Raw genomic sequence first — 23,715 nt, 5'->3', positions numbered from 1 at the left:
ATGAAATTCACATCTGCAGAAACAGCAAAACAATGCATCACTTTAAGAGTTGCAGTTTGCTTTGTAGAAGCTTAGATTTAGAAGGTTTAGAACTCTGAATTTTATTCCTTAACTATTTCTGAGTAAATACTTGATATCTGTTAGTTGATGGTAGCTGTTTGAAGAACAGGTGGAAGCCTCTGCTTAATGATGAAATCAAATTGCTTCTAAGCTTAGGTTTGTAAAATTGTGTAGGCATACTGTCATAGCAATCTCTCATTATTATATGTGTTTCTACATACTGAATGTCTTTGGCTCTGGCTGGAAATGTTTTGGGTTCCACAGAGCGGCCTTGGTTAGATTGCAACCTGCATTCTAGTTATGAAATAGAATGGTGTTTATACTTTCATGTAAATTCTGGAGTTAGGCTACTAGCAGCTAGACCTGAGTGAGCTTTTCAGGGTCAATATGGGCCCAACACTATTCAGTCTTCATAAATGATCTGGATGATGGGGTTGAGTATATAATCATCAAGTTTGACAATGATATCAAACTAGGAGAAGTAGATTCAACAGAATGAGGAGCCACCATAGAGACATTGACAGGTGGGAAGATTGAGCCAACAAGAATGGCATCAGGTTTAGCAGATGTTAAGGCCTTCTCTTGGAATGGATTAATTCCAAGCAACAGTTCATGCTGGCGTCTGACTGGCTGGGGGATGGCTCTGCTGAAAAGGACCTGGAAGTCCTAGGGGACAGCAAGCTGAGCATGAGCCAGCAATGTGCCCTGTAGCAGAAAGGCAAACAGTATCCTGGGCTTGCATCAGCAAGAGCATAGCCAGTAGATTAAGGGACATGATTATTCCACTGTACTTGGCCCTTCCAAAGCCACACCTGGGAATACTGTGTCTGGTTTTGGTCCCCTAGTTTAAGAAACTGGAAGACTGTAGAGGCTCCAGTAGAGGCTTGTGAAAATGACTAGAGAGTTGGAGAAAGCAACCTATAAAGAACGGTTGAAGGAATTCTTTCTTCAGCCTACAGAAGAGGATTGGGGGAGACTGCTTTTTAGCTCCTGTAAATAGCGAAGCAGCTTAATGCTTCAAAGGAGATACTCCAAAGGAAGAACTGAGCCACATCTATGGACAGAGTTGTAAAGTCCAGCTCAAGTCAAATTCTTTTCCTTATCTAAAATATTTAATCTTGTAGGTAGGCCTTTCTGTGGTTATATAGCTGTGTTCAAAACAGAACTTCTAGAATGTCTGGAAAGCATGAAATTTTGTTGCCATCACTAGCCTGTGGTAAGAGATGACTTTTCCTAGTATAGCTTTTACAGCAAAAAGCTCTAACATAGGGACTGAAATTGCCAGTCACCTTTTGGCTAAAAAAAAAAGAGTTAAACTTTACTTGGAACAGTCTGTAAACAGTGCTGCAAATACTTTTTTTAGCTGTATTTTTGGGTGACAAATGAGGCTGTCAGCTGTGAAGTCCTGAAATGCTGAGCAGATAGCTAATAGCCTGCCTGATTCTGTAGGAGTCTATGGTAAGACCAACTCTAATACTTTATAGCTACCCAGAAAAAGTCATGTAGTGCAAGTTGTCAAAGATCTGGCTGAATGTGTTCTTTGCTAATATATATTTCAAGAAATATTTGAAGGAAACTACTTTTCTCCTACACTTACTTAAATGCTCTGAAGTGATTTAACAGGTACCACTGTTTCCTTGGGTTTGAAGTCTGTTGAGACACATATGCTGTCTGCTTGTTGAACTTAACTGACACTGTTCCAACAATTCACTGGTAATTGTCACTCTGAACGTAAGAAGCCTAATTCCACTGTAAGTGAACAAGGCTGTCAGACTGCTGAACTTCTGTTTCATGCTTTAATAGCCTAATACTTGGAGGAATGTTTCTTCAAATTATGGGATATTGTTGCTTGTAGAGTGAAACTGAAGTTTGTGGGCTCAGTGTCAGGTATTTATATGGAAATGGTTATTAATTTAAATAGCTAATGTGGTTTTGAGCTACAATAATAGTAAATAAGACCCCTTTGTTAAACAGGCTTAGAATTGGGTGTTGGTAGCAGGGTATACAGCTTGTTGAAAAATACACCCAAAAAAATGGACAGTGTCTTGCTTTGAGTACAATGCATTAGACATTAGTATGTCTAAGTAGGTTCTTAAGCAGGTCAAAACAAGTCTTGTGTACAGAAAGCTCATGTGATCTGACAGCATGCGTGGTGACATTTATAACACACTAGCATTTGTGTTAAATCTGTTCTCAGTATGAAAGGTAAAGCTGTGCTTGAAGGAAGGAGTGGTATTCCTGTGAAAATCTAGAACACTGTTCATTTCTGAAGTTAGCAAATATTCAGATATCAAGCACTCTTAACAGATGTAGTTTTTTATTATTGTGATTAAGAGAAAGAAAAGAAAAACCTTCCTGCTGAGCTCTGCACCAAGAACAACCTATCACCAACAGCCTCCCACCCACAGTAAAACAAATAAAAAGCTTATGGCTAATGTCTCTAAACTGCTTGGAGAAACTTCTGACTTTGGCCTAGATCTATAAGACTCATAGGGTAGCAGAGAGGAAATAGTGGCATTTTCTTCTTGTTTACCTTGCCTCAAATATCTGTTTCTTATGTTAGTGGAAAGCTTACAGACTTTGCACTGAAAAAATCTGGGCATAGTGTTGATGTAGAAGCTGGCAAACATTTTGAATAGTATAGGATTTATAATTAGGAGTAAATGCCAACAAAATTTATGAATATGAATGGGTATCTAAGCAGTCTTGGAATGTAACTGAGTTTAGGGTTCAGCTGGCTTCTGCTGTGTCTTTTTACTGCAGAATTTCTTTTTAGTAAATCAGGTGCTTTCTACATAATTTCATTTTAAAAGTAAGTTGAAGACTACTGGCTACAAAGAAATTGTGTATACTTTGCTTATAAAACTACTTAAGTTCAATACCTAGAAATTCCTGTATTACACAATGTTTTGATTATGAACTAAAGTGGGAAAGTTAAGGTTTTGGGAAGCTAAATGATTTGACAAAAAAAACCAACCCAACCCCAAGGGCTAGCTTGATAAATCATCAGTGGGCTGTGCTTATATGAAGTCTTAACCCATGCTGTTGTCTCAGCAATCATGAGACACTTAAGTACTGTTGGAATAATGCGGGACGCTGGAATCTGTGTAGCATGTTTGTTTTGCTCAAAAAAAGGAAAAGAACTGATTGCCTTAGAGTCTGTAGAAGGAGGGTGGGGGGGGAAAAAACCAGCAGTGTTACCTTATAGCTACAACATACAGCAACCTTATCAGATTAAAATGTATGGCAGAAAATTTGAGTATGTATGTTTCCTTTTTACTTTAGGCTTATGGTATGTCAGCTTTGCCTCTAAACTTGATTAAGGGAACAACCAGTGCGGCTTATGAACGTTTAGAGAACACTGAAGATATTGAAGAAGTGGAGCAACATTTATTAAGAATTAAATCAAAGGTATGGTCTTCACTGTTCTCACTTTCTTAATGAATTTTTTTTCTTGCTTGCTTACTAGTTTATGGTCATGCTGTAGGGATTGTTTTGTTCCAGAAAGAATAATAAGTCAGAAGTGACTAGCTTTCATTTGAGTTATTTGGAAACAAATGTGGTCACTTGTGTAGTAGTCATCAGGTTTTCTTTATCAGTCCTGCAGCAGTAGTTATTTCTGTCTAGCTAATAATGGTGCTGATGAGCTGAACTTGAACTTCTCCAGTCCTGCTTGGATATATGGAAGAGATACTTTGTAGAAGTTAAAAGTATTAACCTCAGTCTGCTACCAGATATGGCATCCAATTTGTTGATACTTACTCAATGTAGTTATCAACACTGGGTACTTGCCACATGGAGCTGTCATGAGTTAGATTCATCAAACTATTAATCATCTTTATGAATAAATAACAGCCCCAGATATTCTTGCTTCCCAGTTAATGTACCTTGCTGTTATAAATCACTTCTTTATGAAAAGCATACATATGGAAATCTCTGTTCTGAATCCTAAACATCCCTAGGATGTTAACACCATTTGTAAACCCATGATGGCTTTGCAGCTCCCTGAAATGCTGTGCCTAATGTAAGCAGGACGCTTTTAACAACCTGAGAGTGCAAGCTAAAGGACGATAAGATTTCTCCTTTACATACAAGATGCTAGGGATAATCTCCCACCCTTTTCCCAGCCTATTTCAGATAATGGTTTGACCAGTGTTTTTGCAGCCCTGAATGGGGGGGAAGGGGTGTTAAGATGTATTGCTTTCATCCTGGCAGTCCATCTGTGCTGTTGTGTGCTCTGTGATAGTAGACCTCAGTAGTGTTGAAACAGTTCCAACAGTCTTCCCTTGATACTTGACTATCTCTACACAGTGTGGGCACCTTCAGTGTTCTAGAAATCTTGTTGCATAATGAAACCTAAAAAGTAGTCTCCCCCAGTTTAAATTGTAAAGTCTTGGTTTTGTACAGAGTACTACTACAACAAAGGCATCTGTATTACTGAAATCAATATGAGAAAAATGAGAAACCCCTGAAAAATGAAGCATTACTTATTACAGAAGACTATGTTAGATTATGAGAGTTTGTAAGCAACTGATCTTGTTTGATCTAGCTAACAAATAGGATCAAAAAGTAGAAAGTCTTTATGTCTATATCTTAATGTGACAATTAGTATAAACTAATTTTCCTTGGTTTCTAGATTATGGTCAGGATTCTGCCTCAGTCTAATTGAAATCTTAGTTACTCAGTTACATTTGCATGAAGTCATGAAGGAAGTGAGTGTTACTGAGAGTAATATACAGTGAAAACTAGAAGTATGAAAGAATGCTACTTAATCTAATGAAAAGATTCACTATGTAGTATGGTCTTCTGCTATTAGTACACCTGGTAGCTTTATTTCATTAGTCTTAAACAATTGAAGCTTGGACTTGCAGCTTGGGAGCTTGGACTGTTTTCAAAAACTCTTTATCAAGTCACTGAGGTACTATACAGGGTATGGAGAATATGTCTGCCTGTTAAAAGTACATTGTGACCTCCAATTTAAGTGTTACATGTGCCTAGGATGTGGTCTTAGTCTTGTAACCTTTTTGAGAAATTTATCTAGAGTAGATTAACTTTCACTTCACTGGGTACAAAGTGTTTCACTATTTGCAGGAAGGCTTTTAAATAAGAAAAAAATGGAATAGGGTATTTCAAAATTTAAAAATATATAGTATGAGATGTACTAAAACTATAAATCTTTTTTTACATAAGGATCAGTTTGTTATACAGTAGCATCAATGTTAGAAACAATTTTGGTTCAGCTACCTAATGGCTATTTTGTCGCTTTTGCTTATTAGTGTGTAACTGAGATTTAAGGATGTGCTACTCAATTTACAACAGCGTGCAGTGGTGCCTGCTCAGTATTTAGAGGCTCAGAATTAAAGTACACTCTTAAAACATAATCATCAAACAAACAATTATCTGGTACACTCAAGTAATTCTTGGGGTAATGGTGCCTCTTGTTTGAATTTATGTAAGGTTAATTTTTGGAACAGCAAGTCATCTTGCTCTTGCAAGTACAAGAAACGTAGCTGAGTATCTGTAGTGGAATGCTGGAAAGAAAATACAGATGACAAGCTTAATATATTGGCTTAGTCATGGAATTTGATTGGAAGGGACCTCAAAGTCATCAGGTTCAACCCTCTACACAAAGCAAGGATCCCTTTCAGGTTAGATCAGGTTATTCAGATCACATCTGAGCATTTTAAGCATTTCTTGCCATGGAGACTGTCCACCCTGTTAAAATTTTTGAACATCCTCATTGTGAAGAGTGTTCTCTACCACCTAATAGGAATTCCCCTTGTTGCAGCTTGACTCTTGCACTTCATCCTATTGCTATGCATAGAAACAGTGTGAATTAAATACCACAAAGTCATTAGAGTTGTTGTAACTCACTTAAGCTAGGTGTCAAGTCTATTTTCTTGATTCAATGTCCCTTCATTTCTTGCACTATTTTTTGGTAACCAGTGCAGAGATGGTCGACCTCTGTCATCAAGGGATAGACGGACTGTACGACAACTAGAAGAGAGGCTAAGGACACTTCGAAGAAGAGAGAGGCATCTGGAGTCTATTGAGAAAAGCTGGTGGACAAAGTTCTGTGAAGCTATCCGACCTCTAAAGGTAAAACTTTTTCTTACTTTTTGAGACTTAAATTGGAATAACTTCCAGCTTTTTTCTTCCCATATAAATCGTAGGTCAAGTTTATCAATTACCATCCTGAATATCAACTGCTTATTTTTTTAATTACTATTATACTACACAATGACAGCCCTATAGCAAGCTCTGTTTGAGCTCTTGGAAAACCTTTTACTTTTCCTAAAATATGATTAAGATTGAAAAGGAGCAACTCCTAGCTGACCTACTATAGTGCCAATCTACTATAGTGCCACTGCCATAGAAAATCTGAGTATCTTATCTTTCAGGCATGTGAAAATGGGAAGAAGAGAAGGAAGAATTCTATAGTTGTCAGGTAGCTTAGGCTAATCTAAATTACATGTAGCCAGCAGAAGTGAGAGATACTTTGAGAATATATGCATTTGGAATGAGCATCTTGCCAGTAATTACTTGATCAGTAGTAAGCTAGCTGCATAGAACTTATGTCTTGATACTTAACCAGTGCAAAGGAGACTGTTACTGGGGCAAAGCTTTGATCTTGGTCTCTTTTTGATCTTAGGACTTTGATTTTAGTAGATACCTGGTTTTAAAAAAACAGTACTTTCATGGAACAGTATTGCTGTATAAAGTATTTTTTGCCAGCTAGATGTAGGAAGAAATTTTAGCATTACTTTGAACTGTAGGTTGCACTTTTGAAAAGCTGGGGGGGGACTATAAGCAATTTCCTCTAATGTCATTGCTACTGTTAATGCTGAGTACCAATGGAAATGGGCTGAAATTGCAGTTGAACAAAAGCTTTCAGTGTGAAATTTTTAGTGGAGTTATCTTTCTATGATACATTAGAAATCTAGACTTAGCCCTTTCATTTAAAGGACAAATATCCCTAACTATTCACTTTAACAGTTTGGGTGCTTCCTTTGATTCAAAATAGCTTGTGTAGTTTCTCTAACTCTTCACATTAACCTGAAATTTGAGAATTGCATTGGCCATATCTATTGTCTGTAGGACTTTAATAGTTCATTGTGTTCTCATGAGATAGTGTACAATATCATTAGTTACTTAAAGATTATCACTTATGGTCAGGATGGTATTCCAGTGTCTCTTTGTTCTTGTGGTTTGAATGCTTTTTATTCTCTCAGTAACTGTGAATTGTTGACTTAAGAATCGCAGACTAAAGGGGAGTTGCAGGTAGATAACTTCCTGACAAATTTTCACTCTATTTCACCCTATTTTCATAGGATTGTGCTATGAAGCATGTTACAAAACTTGTTTACTTTGACTTTTCCTTGAGCTGTCCTGTGAAGGTGATAATATCCATAACTTCTTAACTGTTACAGGACTGTTTTACTGTTACATTTAATAGCATTTGAGTTGTCTTTGCACATATATAACTTGTCAGTCATTCAATTAGTGGCTTTCATGAAAACAAGTAAATCTTTTAATATCCATATATAATACTTCTGATCAATGTAGAAGTGCAGAAAATATATTGGAGCTTTGCTTATTGCTTTACAACACTTCTATCTTTAGTGCAACTTGTATATTATTGTTCAAGACTGTGGCCATTTCTCAGACTTCAAGAGAAATTCTATTTGTTGTGAGGCAAGTACTAGATATGGAGAATGCTATTTCTGCTTTGTTTGGGATGGTCAGGTTTATGGGAGTTGCAGACTCTTACTGGCACTGACACAACAGAATAACATGTTAAGGAATAGCACTTAGCCTTGGAGGTCTTTTACAGTGTTAACTTAGTGTCTACATTCAGACTTCTATAATAATATTGTCTTTGCCTAGTGTCCTCCTATGTTCTTGCTTTAATTGTTTTGTTACAGCAAAATATCTATTAGCATGTGATTTGTTGTTAAACAAAGCGAAAACTTTTTTCTCTGAAGAGTAAGCTTTCTTTGACATAAAGTAAATTTTGAAAACAATTGTTTTACTCAAAGCTAAATCAAACTCAAAGATGAAGCTGTTGCTTTTGACTAAACTGAAAAATTAACACATCAAGAAGATCCCAAGGAAATGAGTAATGGTCGGCATGGGGTTGTCAGGTAATGTCAAACTAGTCTAATTTCTTTCTACAAAATGTAACCTTTCCTGTAGATAGCAAATCTACTGCTTCTCCTTTCTTTATTATGGTTTCTCATACTTTCATCTGATACTCTCAGCAGCAAGAGAAATGTTGTGTGCTCTAGGGATAGGTATAAAAACTGTTCAGGGAAAAAAACTCTAGAGCACATAGTTATGTTTGATCAATATATGAACAAGACTATAGGTTGTGAAACATGGAAATCTACTAAACAGTGGTAAGTTGGGAGTATGGCATCAGGTTTTCATGGGATACTTCAAAACAGTTGTGAAACAACTGAAGAGATGCCTAAGTTGAGTAATATAAGAAAATTAAGTGCTCCATTTTGAAGATTGAGACTTGTGTAAACAGAGCACACTGGCTTAGCTTAAGTGGGGACTTAAAGGCATTGACATCAGTTGAAGTATATGGAGGCTACTACAAAGGGAACTGTTCTCTTGATAAATGGAGAGTGGTACACTTGAACTCTAGCAAGGGAGAGAGAAACTGTTCTCCTATCTAATCTTAAGGATAATGAGGACTCTGTATAGATGTGTCAGTCTCTGCTGAAGGCTTTCAGAGAAGCATAGGTACAGTTCATGCTGTCTTGAGGATGGAGGGCTAGAGTATTCCTTTTTTTTTTTAATGGGTGTTTGATTTCCTCCCCCCCTTCTCTGATGAGAGCTGAAAGACAGGAAACTGTAGGCAATTGCTTGAATAATAGTCATGCTGGCAGAGTGTTAGTGCAGACTGTAGGTGCTGTCAGGAGTCAGTTTAGTTCCCTCAGAGGTGGTGTGGCTAAACTGACAGGCTTTCTTCCTGCATTCACAGCTGCATCTTCTACATCAGGGAGGTTGGGAGCATGACAAGCAAGAGGTGTGAATATTTTATGTCCTAAGTTTACATAGTGAGAACTTAGTATTAAGTGTTTTGCTTCATCTAAAACACTTTTAACCCATGTTTGACAGGTTACCTGAAACTTCCTGGAAAGTAGGTCATGTCATGCAATAGTGCGGTGGGCTGACTTGGCTGGCTGCCAAATGCCCACCCAGCTGCTTTCTCACTCCCCATCAACAGCATGGGGGAAGAAATAAGATGGAAGAATGTGTGGGTTGAAATAGACAGGGCAATCACTTACCAGTTACTATCATGGGCAAAACAGGGTTGAGGAAAATTGCCAATTAAAATTGATTTGAATAGTAAAAAATAAAGACCATTTAAAACACCTTCCTGCCCACCCCTGCTCTTTCCCAGGCTCAACTTCACTCCTTTAGTCCAGACTCTGGAGTGGCACAGTGGAGATGGAGAATAGGGAGTTGCCATCAGTCCATGACACCTCAGAGTTAGTCTCTGCTGCAACAGCAGAGAAGCTGCTGCTTCTTCCTTACACTTTGTCCCTGTTCCAGCACGGGTCTACTCCATAGGCTGTAGTTCCTGTCAGAAGAACCTGCTTCAGCATGTGGGATCTCTATAGGCTGCAGCTTCCTTCAGAAAATATCCACTTGTTCTGGTGTGGGGTCCTCCATGGGCTGAGTGGGGTTATCTGCTCCAGCATGGCCGTCTTAGTGGGCTCCATTGCCTGGAGTAGCACCTCCTCCTTCTCTGACCTTGGTGTCTACAGGGCTGTTTCTCACTTTTCCTCTCTCCTCTCTACTGTCTGATATTTACCCCTTTCTTAGATATGTTTTTCCAGAGAGGCCACCAGCTTGGCTGCTGGGCTCAGCTTTGGCCAGCAGTGGGTCAGTTGGAGCCAACTGGAAATGGCTGTGACTAGCACAGGGCAGCCTCTGGCCCCTCCTCTGAGAGGACACCCCTACAGTGCCCTACTGCCAAAACCTTGCCATGTGAACCCAATACAAATAGTAAGTGTTTCCCATAAGGAATCCAGTTTTGCTTCTTGGTCAGTATAACTGTTCAATAATGTGCCGCCGGTTTTCTTTACTCTTGTTAATGGATACCAGCCCTGAGAGGATGAGTGCCCCTTTAAATTTTTGTGTTGCTTCAATGTTGGTTCAAAGTCATGGAATAGCTGTCCTAAGCAGATTCACAGTTTATTTTTTTTGTTGGTACATGAGTACCACTGTAGGAAACAATTGGGTAGGTGAGTATCTTTTAGCTTTTTGGAGGGGTGAATATTAACAATTTTTGGAATTTAATTTTGAGGCTTTTTAAAGAAGTACCACCTAAGTTTGTGGATCACGTGGTCATTCCTGCTCAGAATAAATAAAGTCCTAAATTCCATTATTATCTTAGTAACACCTTGGAATTATCCATAGATGAAACAACTTAGCTTGACTGGGAGCAGGGATAGGATGCAAAGAGCTCTCTGAATAACTCAAACAAGGATGATGCAAGGGTCAGGGGAACATTTAGGAAGTTGAAGGGAGGTACCAGGGAAAACGATGTAAGCAGAACATGAATAATGTCAGAAAAAACTTACCAGCTTGTGACTTGATTGTGTGCGGTAGCAGTGGAAGAATGCACTAATCCATTGAGTATTTCTAAATTATTTGGCCTGACTTAATAAACTGAAATGCAATTCAACTTTCCACTATGACCCAGAAGTAGCATGCTTCCATTTTTACTATTGAGAAATGCCTATATTTACATTTGTCTTGGTTTTTGCTTAGCTGTGCTTAGCCATGTCTTTTAATCCCGTATGTTCAAATGTAAAACAAGGTTTTAAGTAAATCAGTTCTTAACTGTCTTCTGCTTTAGCTGCTTCCTTACTTGCCTGTGTAGAGGCTTTCTGTTAAGATGCTAAAGGAGCTCACTTCAGGTAGCAGTGTAAATTGTATTGGTAGGTATTATTTCAACTCCTTGTTTTTGTAGTATCTGCAGTCTTTCATAAAAACATGGTTCACTGTTTTTTTGGCGGTTCCTTGTATGTATACTAGCTTGTACAACAGATTATAGATTAGAAAACCCAAGCAGACACTTAGAGGTGATCAAAGTGGTGTAAGTGCAAGGCAGCAGCTCTAAAACCTGTTCTATAGCAAATGATTGAGTACAGGTGGGTATGGGGTCTGTGTCTTGTAGCTGAGGGATATGAGGAAGTGGCCTGGCAATGGAGCAGTTCAAACTGATTGCAGTGGAGGAGGTAACATGGCTTGATGTATGGTTGCAGCGAGGTACTGCTTTCAAAAGGACTAGGAAATAAGATTGTCTTGCATTGAAAGTTAGACTTCTCTTAATATAGATCAAGGGTTGCTTTCTTTTTTGTGTGTGTAATGACCTTACTAAATTCCTCTGTGTGTTGTTTGGCTGAAACACAGGCTTTTCGTTTTCACCTGTTGTAGCACTAAAAGCTTTTCAGCATCAGTTGATAAATGGTGCTGCTATGAGAAGAAGAGGTTTTGATTAAGTGCTGTCCTTTGTCCTTTGAAGTTGAACATGTACTCATGTTTTCAGGGGCTTGGATTCCTTCTCATTTATGCTGTGACACAAAGCAAAATTATTTTGTAAATTTTCATGGCTAAGTGTACCTAGAATCTTTGAAGCTATGCTAGTTGGTTTAAAGCTAGTAAACAGCAGTACAGTAGTGTCCCAGTAAGATTGTGGATGACAGATTTGTCCTTTGCTATAGATGACAAGTAAAAAGCAACAGTGAGCGTATAGCTCCTGCTGCAATGTTTTTCTAGCCTATCCTAAGCTTTATGCGGGGGGGGAAGGAAAGGAAGTACTTTTTTCCCTTACCCAGATACTAAATGATACCCAACTGGAAGCATGCTTTTAATTTTAAGTCAGGTTGATACTAGGGCTCAGCTGGACTGTGTAAGTTGCAAGCACTAGTCTGAGTGTTGGTATTCTCTTAATTGTTGGCCAAGTGCTGGTTAATAGACTAGAAATGAGGCATTGATTGGTCTGTAATCAGTTGAGGTATGAGGAAAATCTAGGTAATAACACAAGGATCCCTTCTGTGGAAGGCCTAAGTCAACTGATGCTCTGAAATTGTGTAAATGTAGGTTGATGTTAATTGCAAATCATTTATGGTTCAGTAGTCTTAATAGCACTGTGGAAATACAGGATGAAGTAAGGTAGAATGAAGGTCTCTAATATTAGCCTTTTCAATCTCATATTTAATGGGACTGGAGTTGAGGTTAAAATGGGAAAAGGAGTGCTTTTTCAACCACTTATCTACTTGTAAGTGTTATGCACCACTTCAGAAGACAGACATGTTCCAGAGGAGATACAGATACTTGTCTACTGGCCATAGTTGGTAGAAGGTAATGAAGTAATGCAAGCTTCAGACTCTCGTTCTTAATTATTTTTAAACATCTATTTCCTGTATGGCTAATGCCTAGTGGGAGTTTGCTGTGGAGAGGTAAAATCTTAGTACACTTAAATATGTGGAAATGTGCAAGTTAATACTTACCTTGATATTAGTATCTAAATCTATACCTAGTAAGGCCTACATAATTTGAGTTGTTTTATAAGCAATGTTCTAATACTGTGTTTGAGATTACAGATGGAAGCTTATCTTCAGAATTTAATGAACAATAATAGCATTGTAACTCTGAATATCGAGCAGCTGTAATAAAGTTCTTAACCTTTTTCATGATGGCTGTGTGCCAAGTTTTAAGGTTAATAAAATAATTTAAACTGTGAAACTCCCTCATTCATGTGGAAGACATGCATTGTGTTCCTGCATATAGAATTTGGATATAAATCTGTCTAGGTTGTCTCAGGTCTAGCAATCTGAAAACATTCTTGTTTTGGGAAGTTCAGCATGCTTATCTGACCATATTCCGTGACTAGGGTTTCTAGAAAAATGCAGTGAACCTGTTGGAGCTGTAACTGAATGGGTTTGTTATCTGGGCTCACTTTTGTGCACCATCCCCTAACCCCCCCAAATAAAAGATTGTGAGGGAGAAAACCTGCCAAAGTGGAGAATTACTTCCTGAACTGGCTTGTAGCCTAGGAAAAAAAATAGGAGGTGTTCTTGTTGAGGACAGCTTGGAGAATGACATCCCTGGCTTGAGTGCTGTATTTGGTAGGCATAATAAAAACACTTTCCTGTGTTTTAATTAAGATCTTAAGGAACAACCTTATTTCTTTGAATCTACTTTATTCAGACCATTCATTCATAGAAGAACTGAAAAAAATGAAGCCACGTTTGAAAGAAGGTGGCTTCTTCCTCTAAGGATAAAAATGACGGGAACGAGGAAAACAATGTGCGGGTATCAGAATATTACTTTCAGTTCTTTGAACTTACTGCTAAATTGCCTGAATTCTTCCTGTTTAAACTCAAACTTTTTGTACTTTGACTATATTCAGGGACTAAATCGTCTAGCTTAAGCTGTTTGCTTATTTTAATCTAGCCCTTAAAACCTGAAAAATCTGAATGCACAAACCCAGCTTAACTGCTGATATGGTTGGTCTACAAAATCTTCATATACTCCTGGTAAACTTAGTTTAGTGTTTCATATGCCACCTTGGCTTAGCCAAGAAATTCTGTTCTCATTTTGTATGTCAGGCTGTTCCGTATTAGTGTGCAAAAGCTTACCAAAAAAGCCTGGTATAGCTGATTTTAAAAACAATAGCAGTATCTGATTATTGTAGTGGTCCTTAAAAAATTTTTACCTGTACTTATCTATGCTTATGACTTGCTGAATAAATAACTGCAGCTGTTACACTCTTTTGGTTTCAAATTCTTGAATAGGGTATGCACTCCAAAGGAAGATTGTGGGGCAAATGACTCCCCTAGTGCAGCTAAAGGGGTATGGAAGCTCTTCTAGGACATTCTCTGGAAGAGAGGCCTTTATTGGGCAGTTGTGATGTGGTTGTAGTAAACTTACCTTATTTTAATCACTTGTGGATAGATAGTGTTTTAGAATAATAGTATTTAAGTAGCACTTACCTAGATTTCCTTGAAACTCAAGTATTTTTCCTACTACCTTGGTATTTATAAGCATCTTTTCTTTTTCTAGTCCATTCTCAAGTCTTCGCATCACTTCAAAGTTAAATTTCTAGGTGACTTAAACCTTTGAGTCAAAATACTTTGTAAAGTTGATGATTTCTGTAACTTGAACCTTGAAAATTGCTTTGAAATACTCAATACTGATGAGTAACTGAGAGCACTTGCAGGCAGAAGCAAGAAAAAAGCAGACCTGGGATATGGGCTTTGTTACTGGAGTTTTACATCACTCCCTCCAAGTGATTTAGTCACTGGGCATTTCTGAGTAGTGCTACAGAAGGGAGCTTTCACTTGGGAAAGGTGAGATGTTCCTTGTAAGCTGTGCACAGGTTGCCTCCTATTGGAAGGTGAGCACAGAGGTGTGGTGGCCAAGGGAAACAATTTCCCTTAATTAAACCCAAATGCATGTATATAGTTAAGGTTTTCCATATAATATAGCAAGTACAGGTTGTGTATTCTGCTAACTGCTGTGTTCATTTAATATAACACCTCATCTGTGTTCTTAATGACACTTTTAACTTATGGGTAGACTTCCATATTGCACTATATAGCATGATGTACTTCAACGCTTGATTCTGAGCTTAGCGTATCCACCAGGCGAAGAGGTGGTTCTCATCCTGGATGATCAACTTTTTAAATGCTTGACATAAACCCTGTTTAACAGAGTAAATATTTTGTTAGCAGTGCTCTCAAGTATTTACCAAAAAGTTACTGTTTCAAGTGTGTTTGAGCTCTGAGGTGGTCCAAGATCATTAGTCCTTTATTGAAACTTAGACAAGTCTTCACTTTTTGTATCAACTGCAAGCACTTTCAGTTTAATTGTAATAAATATTATTTCTAGATTGTGTGGGGAGTGTTTTTCATCATCGTGGCGCTGCTCTTCACTGTCTCTCTGTTCCTGTCAAAGTAAGTACATTTCATCATTTTTCTTAACCACTTAAACTACATAGTTTCTGCTCTAACACTAAAATCAGGGGTGGCTTGCTTCAAGAGTCAGCCCACTTCCCTTCTATGCTACATTTCTGTAACTAGAGCTGCGTTTATCATTATAATAGTATATCTTGAAACTGAGCAAAATGTGCTAGAACAGATTGAAAAAAGGACATGGTTCAGCTTGATTGACTGTATGCTGCTGAAAACAGTTCTGATTCAGCAGAGAAATTAAGCATATATATTAAGGAAGTTTAATTCTGGCTACAGAAGTATTCTGATTGCTTGAATAAATCTTAATGCATGTAGGTACTTCTTGGGCTGGGTAACAGGTGCTTAAATTATTGCAGTAAATGACATGTATAATCATTCTGATGTGCATTACATTGTAATTCTTTCATGGTGTTGAAAGCAATATAGACAGCTGCAAATGTGATGGATTTCAATGAAGATTGACACTAACCGGAGGTCTCAAATGTTGGCATTTTTAATTTTTTAGACTGGGCCAATAAGCTCTATGACCCAAACTAAGAAAAAGCTAAAATGCCAAGGAGATGCAGAAATCAATATACCTTTTCAAAGGACAAGTGCAATGAGTGTGGTAAAACAAAGCATGTGTCTATAGATATGAAAAAGCTGTCAGTGTCTGGGCTTAGTTCAGCTTTTTTTAGCTGCCCTTTTAAATTAAACTGAAGACAAAGCTCTGGGAGAACCATAGTACTTACCCAATTTTTCTTAATTACTGCAGTTTGGACAAAGCTCTGCATTCAGCTGGCTTCGACTCGGGATTTATAATTTTAGGAACTAATCTGACCAATCCATTGAATATGCTGTTACCTGTTCTTCAAACAGTAAGTAAAAAATTGGTGATATACATATGTAAGGATGCTCCTTTCTGTTTTCTGGTAAGCTGTCAGCAGGCAAACTACACTTCCCCCCAACTAATTCATTAAAACAAAATTGTCTAAATGTGTGTTCTGTAAAAGCAAGGCAACTTCCTTGTTAATCTTGTAGTTATTAGATACTGATATGAAAATCTTGGGTGGATGGAAGCCAGTTGCTGGAGGAAGGTGGTGCTTGAAACTAACTCTTATCTGATGAGAACATAGTGGCAATGAAGAATGACATCACTTGTAGTTGTCATGCACAGAATAAAAGCAATTTTCTCCCATGCCCTACTTACATTCTAGTTGCTTGTGTACTTGATAGGTTATACCCCTTAAGTGAAGTGAATGCACTTTTTTGCTTTTTAATACATTTATTGCACCTTGAAAGATATATTACACTCTCTGCAGTTATATATGTTATAGTAATGCATTAGTCTTTGAAACAAACCCTACATAAGAACAAACATCTATTAACTTCAGTAGGGTTGGAAGGCAACAAGGCCACATACAAATCTGGCAATCAGTCATGGGTACGCTAAGAAAAATAAAAGCCTTAACGTAAGCTAGTGCTTTACTCTCCCCTATTTGAGTTCTTTCCACATTCTTGGTATAATGGGTTGGCACAATGCATTGCTTCCCTGTGGTTTCTAAAATTATTGAACACCTAAGCTTGCAGTTTACTGAGAAAAGTAATGTTCAGCAGCAGTATTATCTCAAGCTGTTATTAATGTAAATGTAAAAATCAAGTTTTTGTCTGTAAATATGTTCGGAAATATTCACAAATAGAATGCCTATACAGTCCTAAAATGGTTGTTGCCACTGTGGACTTTCTTTTAAATGTATTCTCAGAACAGAATTAAGTATTTCTTGGCCTAAAAATGTGTAACACTTCAAAATTAAGGCAAGTTTTGAATTAAGAAGAATGCTCAGTTGCTTTCCCAAACTAATTGTATAAGCTCTATTAGCAGCAAGCTGTATTAGCTCTATTTGGAGCCAGCTGTGTAAAACTTTTAAATGGAAGGACTCTTACTACCTCAGATGCTATAAGTAGTTTCTACTTATTTAGCTTTAAGTGGGGGAAGAGCTTGTTTTCTAGTTTGAATGTTTTCTTGTCTTTTTAACTGTATGTGTGTTTGTTTTTAGGTGTTTCCACTTGATTATATTCTTATTACAACTATTGTTATGTATTTTATCTTCACTTCAATGGCAGGGATTCGAAATATGGGTATATGGTTCTTCTGGATAAGGGTAAATATGACTTACTATTATAAACTAAACTCTTAAGATGTTTAACATATGTGATATTCAATATATTTAAAGTCATTATTTATGTACTGCTTCATAAATACTGGGTGTTGCAAATAGCATTGTCTGTATGTCTAATGAGTTTTAGAAGCCTATTGTACAATCTTCACTGCTTTAGAAAGGTGTTCCATTTTGCTAAGTTATCAGATAAACTGATGTTTTAGTCTAAGCAATACAGTCAGCTGACTGAAGTGTTTAATCAGTGGCACTTTGGCTTCTGACTTTTCTGAGTGAAAGCCATAGGATTCCGATATACTGGAAGTATTAGTGAATTTTATGATCAAAATCTGAAATGTACATGCAGTCAGTCGTGCTTGACTTGCCTTTTAGATGGCAAGCAAGTTTATCTAGCTTGATAAGAGATAAAACAGTACAGTAATGATATGGCATATCTAAGTAGGATGCAAATAATATATTACTGTATTGGAAAAAGCAACTTTGTATTCAACAGTATGCCATTCATGCCTATCATGCTTGGTTAAATATTTCCCTGTTTCTGTGCTTACTTTCTGTTTAATACTGTCACCACTTCATGTGGTGACACCCCAAACTTGTGAACAGTGACCCTGAGTCCTTGCAGTGAGTTGTGAGTTTGGATGTTGGTTTTGTCTTCCATCGTTTACCCCTCAGCTGCCAGCTTCTTTACCCTAATATGGTACTCGGGTTGAGCCTTTGGGGATTACAGAATAGAGTGGTATCTACAGGGTAACAAGGAGGGCTTATATTGTTCTCCGCAGTGTAAAGTGGAAAAGATGCCACCATATGGCATGCAAGTTTTCTCAGAGCCTGAGAATACTCTCTCCTCTGTTTCTAGATCTGATTAGAGGTGTAGCGATAGATGACACCTAACCTTGACTGAAGGACACAATATTCTTTGACAAACCAAGGCACAGTTTGTTATCAGTGATAGGCAACATCATTTAAATCTTGCTAATAAATGCTGGTTTATAAATGTTCTGGGTAATTAATACAAGCAACAACTACTTTGGTTAAATAGCTGTGCTTTGAAATTTAGGTAAATACACCTGAAAACCTGCTTTGAGTCATTGGAATTAAGTTGCCAGAGGATAATTTTAGCAGCCTCCCACTTCTGTTATTAGAATTAAAGCTGTTACTTGAATTCAAGAGGATTTTAAATGTCTTCAGAAAAAAAAAATTCATTATGTTAATATTTGTATGTTTTCTGTTTTTAGCTTTATAAAATCAGACGAGGAAAAACTCGACCTCAAGCCCTCTTGTTTCTCTGTATGATACTTCTATTGATAGTTCTTCATACAAGTTATATGATCTACAGTCTTGCCCCTCAGTATGTAATGTATGGAAGCCAAAAATACCTGGTACAGGTGAGATGTAATAGTTATTCTTAAAAAGAAAAAAAAGATCTTGCCTTCTGTATCAAAAATGTACTGTTTACAGTGATTTTTAAAGCCAGGCCCATTCTCAGTTTTGAAGACTCTTTTGTAGCCAGGTTTTTTAACTACTAGTAGGTCTCTTGATATAATACACAAACCAGAAACTGGTTGTACTATATATAACACAACTTAATTCCTAGATCATCTTCAGACAGTGTAAAACGTTGAATGTTGCTTTACTACTTAGCTGGTAGCTTCCACTGGATTTTGTACTGGGTATGCTTAGGTTGTTGAGTGACTGCAATGAGGGTTAGTTTTAGTGTGTAAGGCTGCCTGTAGACTGAAAGCAATTTTGTTGTTCTGCAGTTGATAGTTTTTATGTGCATATTTTGTGAGAAATCAAAAAGACAACTTGGTACAGGAGAAGATAATCAGAATGAAGCTGAATATGTGCTGACTGATCACACTTCGGACACTTTGGACTGTCCAACTTAGTGAAACTCATTGCAGTTCTTGTTCTATAAAATAATCTACAGAATTAAGTAGTTAACATCAGTCTCTGCTTTTGTTATTGCACTTTTCTGCACTTCAGGGTTTTGTTTTTTAAATCTTTCATCTTCTGTACCTGAAGGCTTTAATTCTTGTATTTCATCTTAGTTTGAGTGGAGGCCTGTATATTTATGGGGAAGTTCAGAGTTACACATCATAAGCATCTTGAGGGGTTTTATGGACAGCTGTTTACCAAGATCTGGTATCCTACAGGGGTAGGCTTTGTTAGATCTGATCTTGCAAATGTAGACAACTAACCCGATAATGAACTGGTTGCTCATGTTCAGGCACAATGAAGTCCAGATTTCTTGGTGTGCTGTTTGGGGTTCAAGTATAAGTTTCACAAAGAAAACAATTGCACCAGAGTGGATGGGAGAAGGGACTTAAATGAGACTGAAGTAATTGGGTGCTGCTTTGAGCATTTGGAATACTTCTGTTAGTTTTCCAGAAGGCTGTGCCTCTGGGAGGAGAACACATTGCTTTAAAAAAAACAATCACCCACCAACCTTCTTCGACTGAAAATGTTTAGTAAAATGTGTAACTTATCACTGTCAATTCTTTCACTTTAAACAGAATAGACAAAGAATACTTTGAGCAAAAGGATTAGAAGGAGAAATTGAAGTAGTGTTAAACATGCTAGAGAAGAGGAACCTGTTCAACTTAAATGTGCTGCTTGGATGTGGTAGAATTGTCACTGCAGGAAGTGAAGCATTCAATAAATGCTACTTTTCTGCTATCTTGACATCTAAATTGTGTCTGGTAATGGGAAGCTGGTCATCCTTACATCAGTTCAAGCACAATAACAGAATCACTGTAGGGGATTTGAATATTTGATACTTAGGAAGTTTAATGCATTTTTATTAGATTTTATGCTAGATATAACTAATACAAAATAAACATGCTTAGGCATCTATAAATTGACTCAACTTGTCAGAATTAGGGTAGTAACAGCAAGAAACTAAGCTGAAAATCAGTTTAGGAAAGCGATTTGCTTCTGTGGTGAGTTTACGTAGAACTCCTGGCATGATTTACTTACTGTGTATGTAGCCTAGAACATCATATAGCTGTATCTGAATTAGTTATGAGCTTAAGTCCCTGCAAAAGGCGGTTTGTTTGTTTGGTTGTTTTAATATTGTAGACTGATTGTATGTCTCTACAATGCAGAACCATTGTGGGTGGAAGGGTGGGAAGGACAATTTCATTAAGGATCCTACCAAGCTAGTCTTTAGGCCTTTCAGTGACCTGAGAAAAGAATGCTTTATGATAAAGCTTGCAGGTAACATGGAAGATTGAAGAGAAAGCAAATAATAAAGGCTGTAGCTAGCAGTTTGTTTTGGTTTGAGTAAAATGATAATGTTTCAGTAAAATAAGATGTGTGTATATTGAGGGGGGCAGGGGCATTGGGACTTAAACAGCTGACCTGCAAGTGTTTGTTATGACAAATAGTATCTGAACATAGATACGTAGTTTGTAATGAAAAGGGCCAAGAGAATGGAGCATAGCAGTAGGGAAGTGCTTATGTCATTCAAACAGCTATTGAAATACAATCCTGGTCAGCACTGCAAGAAGGATTAGCTGGAATGGTTGAGTAGAGCTACAGCTTTTAATTTAAAGGATTAAAAAAAATGTTATGGTAAAGATAGCCAGCCTGGGTCTTTAGCTTCTTAGGTCCCATTTCAAAGAGCTGTGTTTAAAGTGTATAAAGTAACTTGGGTAGAAACTGTTTTTATTGTTAAAATAACATGAAGCATAAAGAGTATGCTGGTAAATTACATCTGGACCTCTCTGGCATACCAAGTAAATACAAGGGTTTTGGACAACATCCTCTCAAAGAATCTTTCAGAATGTACCAGATATTTTTTGTGTATGACTACCCTGATAACTGGATGCTAAGCTTTTGTATTTTGAAATGGAGAGATGGTTTCCAGAAATGAAGAGGACCAACAGATTTTTTCTGTGGATGTTACCAATGAGGAGGTTCTTAAGAGTTATGAATTGGTTGTTATGGAACCGAGGAGTGGCCAGGAACATACACAGGAACTGGGCAAGGGACATATACTTTGTGCATATGGCAAGCTTCCTGATGATTGAAGTTGTGTGCACCAGTTTGCTTGGACAGTCTAGATTTTCATTTCTCACACACAACAGTCAATTTCATCATTTAAAGTAACACCACTGGTAACCAACACTGCACAGAACCAAGTCATAAAGAAGCAATATTCCAAGTCAGCTTAGTGGATGATTGGGCTGATAAACATGTATGTCAATCTGATGGCTCACAGAAAGACAGTGTGTAGGAGGAGCACTTCCCCCCCTTTTCTTTTCTCTACAGTAATTCCCAATCTAGTAACCTGTCAAACTAATCTGTAACCAAAATATCTAGTGATGCATTAGACAGGTTAGAGTCCTGTTTGAATCTTGAACTGTTTCCTTTGGAGGCTGTTACTCTTGACAAGACTTACTTTGAAGTGCTGTTGACTTTTCCTGATAATTGAATCTGTGTAGAGAAATGGAGGTCTTGTGAAGCAATTAACGTTAGCTAGACCTGGGCTACTTGATTTAACTCTTTGACCATTGGGATGTTCAAAGCATGTGTCCCCAGTTAATTGAAAGTGTCTTCAGTTATGATATCTGTAGGAAACTTCTGTTAAGTTTCTCTTGGATAGAGTGCCCTTACCAACTCAGGCCCAGTGTAGGGCTTTGGTCAATTTTCATAGCTCTTCAAACACTAAGGAATGCTTGGTTTCATCTCTTAAGACAACCTTTGCAACATCTGCTAAACAGCCATGAGTGTTTTCATAGCCTTTCACAAAGGTAGAGTTCTGTCCAGGCCTTCATCTCTGCTTTGTAGGAAAAATGTAACTTTGCCCATACTTGAAGTGTAACTTCTATTTCTATTCAATGAGGCCAAGTTTTTTCCATTTATCTGAAAGACTGACTGCTGCTTGCTGGTGTTCCTACCTGGTGGACCTGTAAGATTTGACTGGTCCAGACAGGAATTAAAAGGCCAGCATTTGCCATAGGTGACACTGATACTTTTCCCTGGTTGAGGGCCAGAGCAGCAGCAGTCACTTTCCTTCCTCAGCCTTCACATAGATAATTCAGGGGAGTGGAGCTAAGCTGCAGGACACTGAGTGTCTCCGTTGTCATCAGCAGAAATCCAGAAGTATCCCTTAGATGGCCAAGTGCACAAACAGATCTTTAAGTTCTTGATCTTGAACATAAGCAGGAGCAAATTATGTAAGTGTAACAGGCTGTAACCTAACCTTTTATATGGTAGCTTGCTATTTCCTTAAGTGTCCAAAATGTCAGCTCTTGAAGCACACATACTGAGTTACTGTACTTGGTTTTGTCTCCTGCTTTGTCCTTGAGACATCCTGCTTTCAGCTTTGGACTGGATGTGGTAACTGGAACACTAGAGTTACTCTGACAATGCTCATACTAAAAATGTCTGAGACTTGACTGCTCTACTGCGTAATGCGAAGTAAATTATTTTGAGGAATTGTTCTGTAGACATATCTCTGCTGTCACTTATGCATCTTTCCATGTCCAGTCATTTTCTCCATGCCCTGCAGAGCAAAAGGGGCTCTCTGCTAATACAAAAGTGCTGAGATGACAGCATTAAAAGCAAAGGTCTCAACCTTTTCTGGGAAATCAGCACAACTCGGGTGCCTCTGAAGTGCCTGAATACTAATGCACGCAGCAGGGGAAACAAAGGAGGAGTTTGCATGCAGTTGCAGATCTACAGTCTCACTGGGATTAGAGATGTGGTAAATAGCTCACACAACTGGAATGTTGCCATGGATAGGTGTGGGCTCTGAGAGACAGGCTGGGATGGCCAGTAGGGAGAGTTGACCTTTATGTGAGAGAGCAGTGGGAATGTGTAGAATTTTGCCTTGGGATGGATAAGCCAGCTAAGTGCTTATCGGTTAGGATTAGAGGGCAGATCAGCATGAGTGATATTGTCTGCTACAGGCTGCCTGATCAGGAGGAAGTAGCAGATGATCCCATAAGACGCCTGTAAGTAACTTCATGTTCACAGTCCCTGGTCCTCATAGGAGGCTTGAGCCACCCAGGTATCTGCTGGAAAAGCAACACAGTTGATCAAGCACAAGCAATCCAGGAGGCTTCTGGAGTGCACTGATGACAACTTCCTGACACAGGCAATTGAGGAGCTGAAGTAGGGAGATGCTGTCTTGGACTTTGTGCTGAAAACAAGGAAGAAGTGATCAAGGGCAGTCTTGGCTGCAGTGAGCCAAGTGAGATGGTGAAAGTTCAGGATCTGAAGAGGAGAGAACAGGGCAAATAGTAGGATCACAACCCTGGACTCAGGAGAGCAGGTTTTGGCCTGTTCAGGGACCTGCTTGGAAGAGTTCTAGTATGTGGAAACCAATTTTGTGCTGGCAAAGGTGTGGGGGTTTTCTCTTTAATTTCTTGCACTGGATGAAGTGATACTGAACTCTTGCTGAGTCTTACCATAAATATTGTTAGTTTTTAGTTAATCCTTTAATACAAGTAATAACTTCCAACTTAATTTTCTGTGTGAGTTAGCTT

General features: G+C 38.1%; 1 protein-coding gene across 3 annotated transcripts in view; it reads left to right on the top strand.

Moving 5' to 3' along the window:
* The window catches only part of LMBRD1 (LMBR1 domain containing 1), a 90,944-nt gene that overhangs the window by 46,775 nt on the left and 20,454 nt on the right, over window positions 1–23,715 (top strand). For all 3 annotated transcript variants that reach the window (XM_072857827.1, XM_072857824.1, XM_072857826.1), the window contains 6 exons: window positions 3,346–3,471; window positions 6,007–6,159; window positions 14,980–15,044; window positions 15,817–15,919; window positions 17,099–17,203; window positions 18,454–18,603. In XM_072857827.1, the coding sequence (XP_072713928.1) occupies window positions 3,346–3,471; window positions 6,007–6,159; window positions 14,980–15,044; window positions 15,817–15,919; window positions 17,099–17,203; window positions 18,454–18,603 (702 nt within the window). The remainder of the gene's footprint in view (window positions 1–3,345; window positions 3,472–6,006; window positions 6,160–14,979; window positions 15,045–15,816; window positions 15,920–17,098; window positions 17,204–18,453; window positions 18,604–23,715) is intronic.

The sequence above is a fragment of the Ciconia boyciana genome, chromosome 3, assembly GCF_034638445.1.
Source record: "Ciconia boyciana chromosome 3, ASM3463844v1, whole genome shotgun sequence".
Taxonomy (NCBI): domain Eukaryota; kingdom Metazoa; phylum Chordata; class Aves; order Ciconiiformes; family Ciconiidae; genus Ciconia; species Ciconia boyciana.
This window is presented reverse-complemented; position numbering and strand designations above follow the sequence as displayed.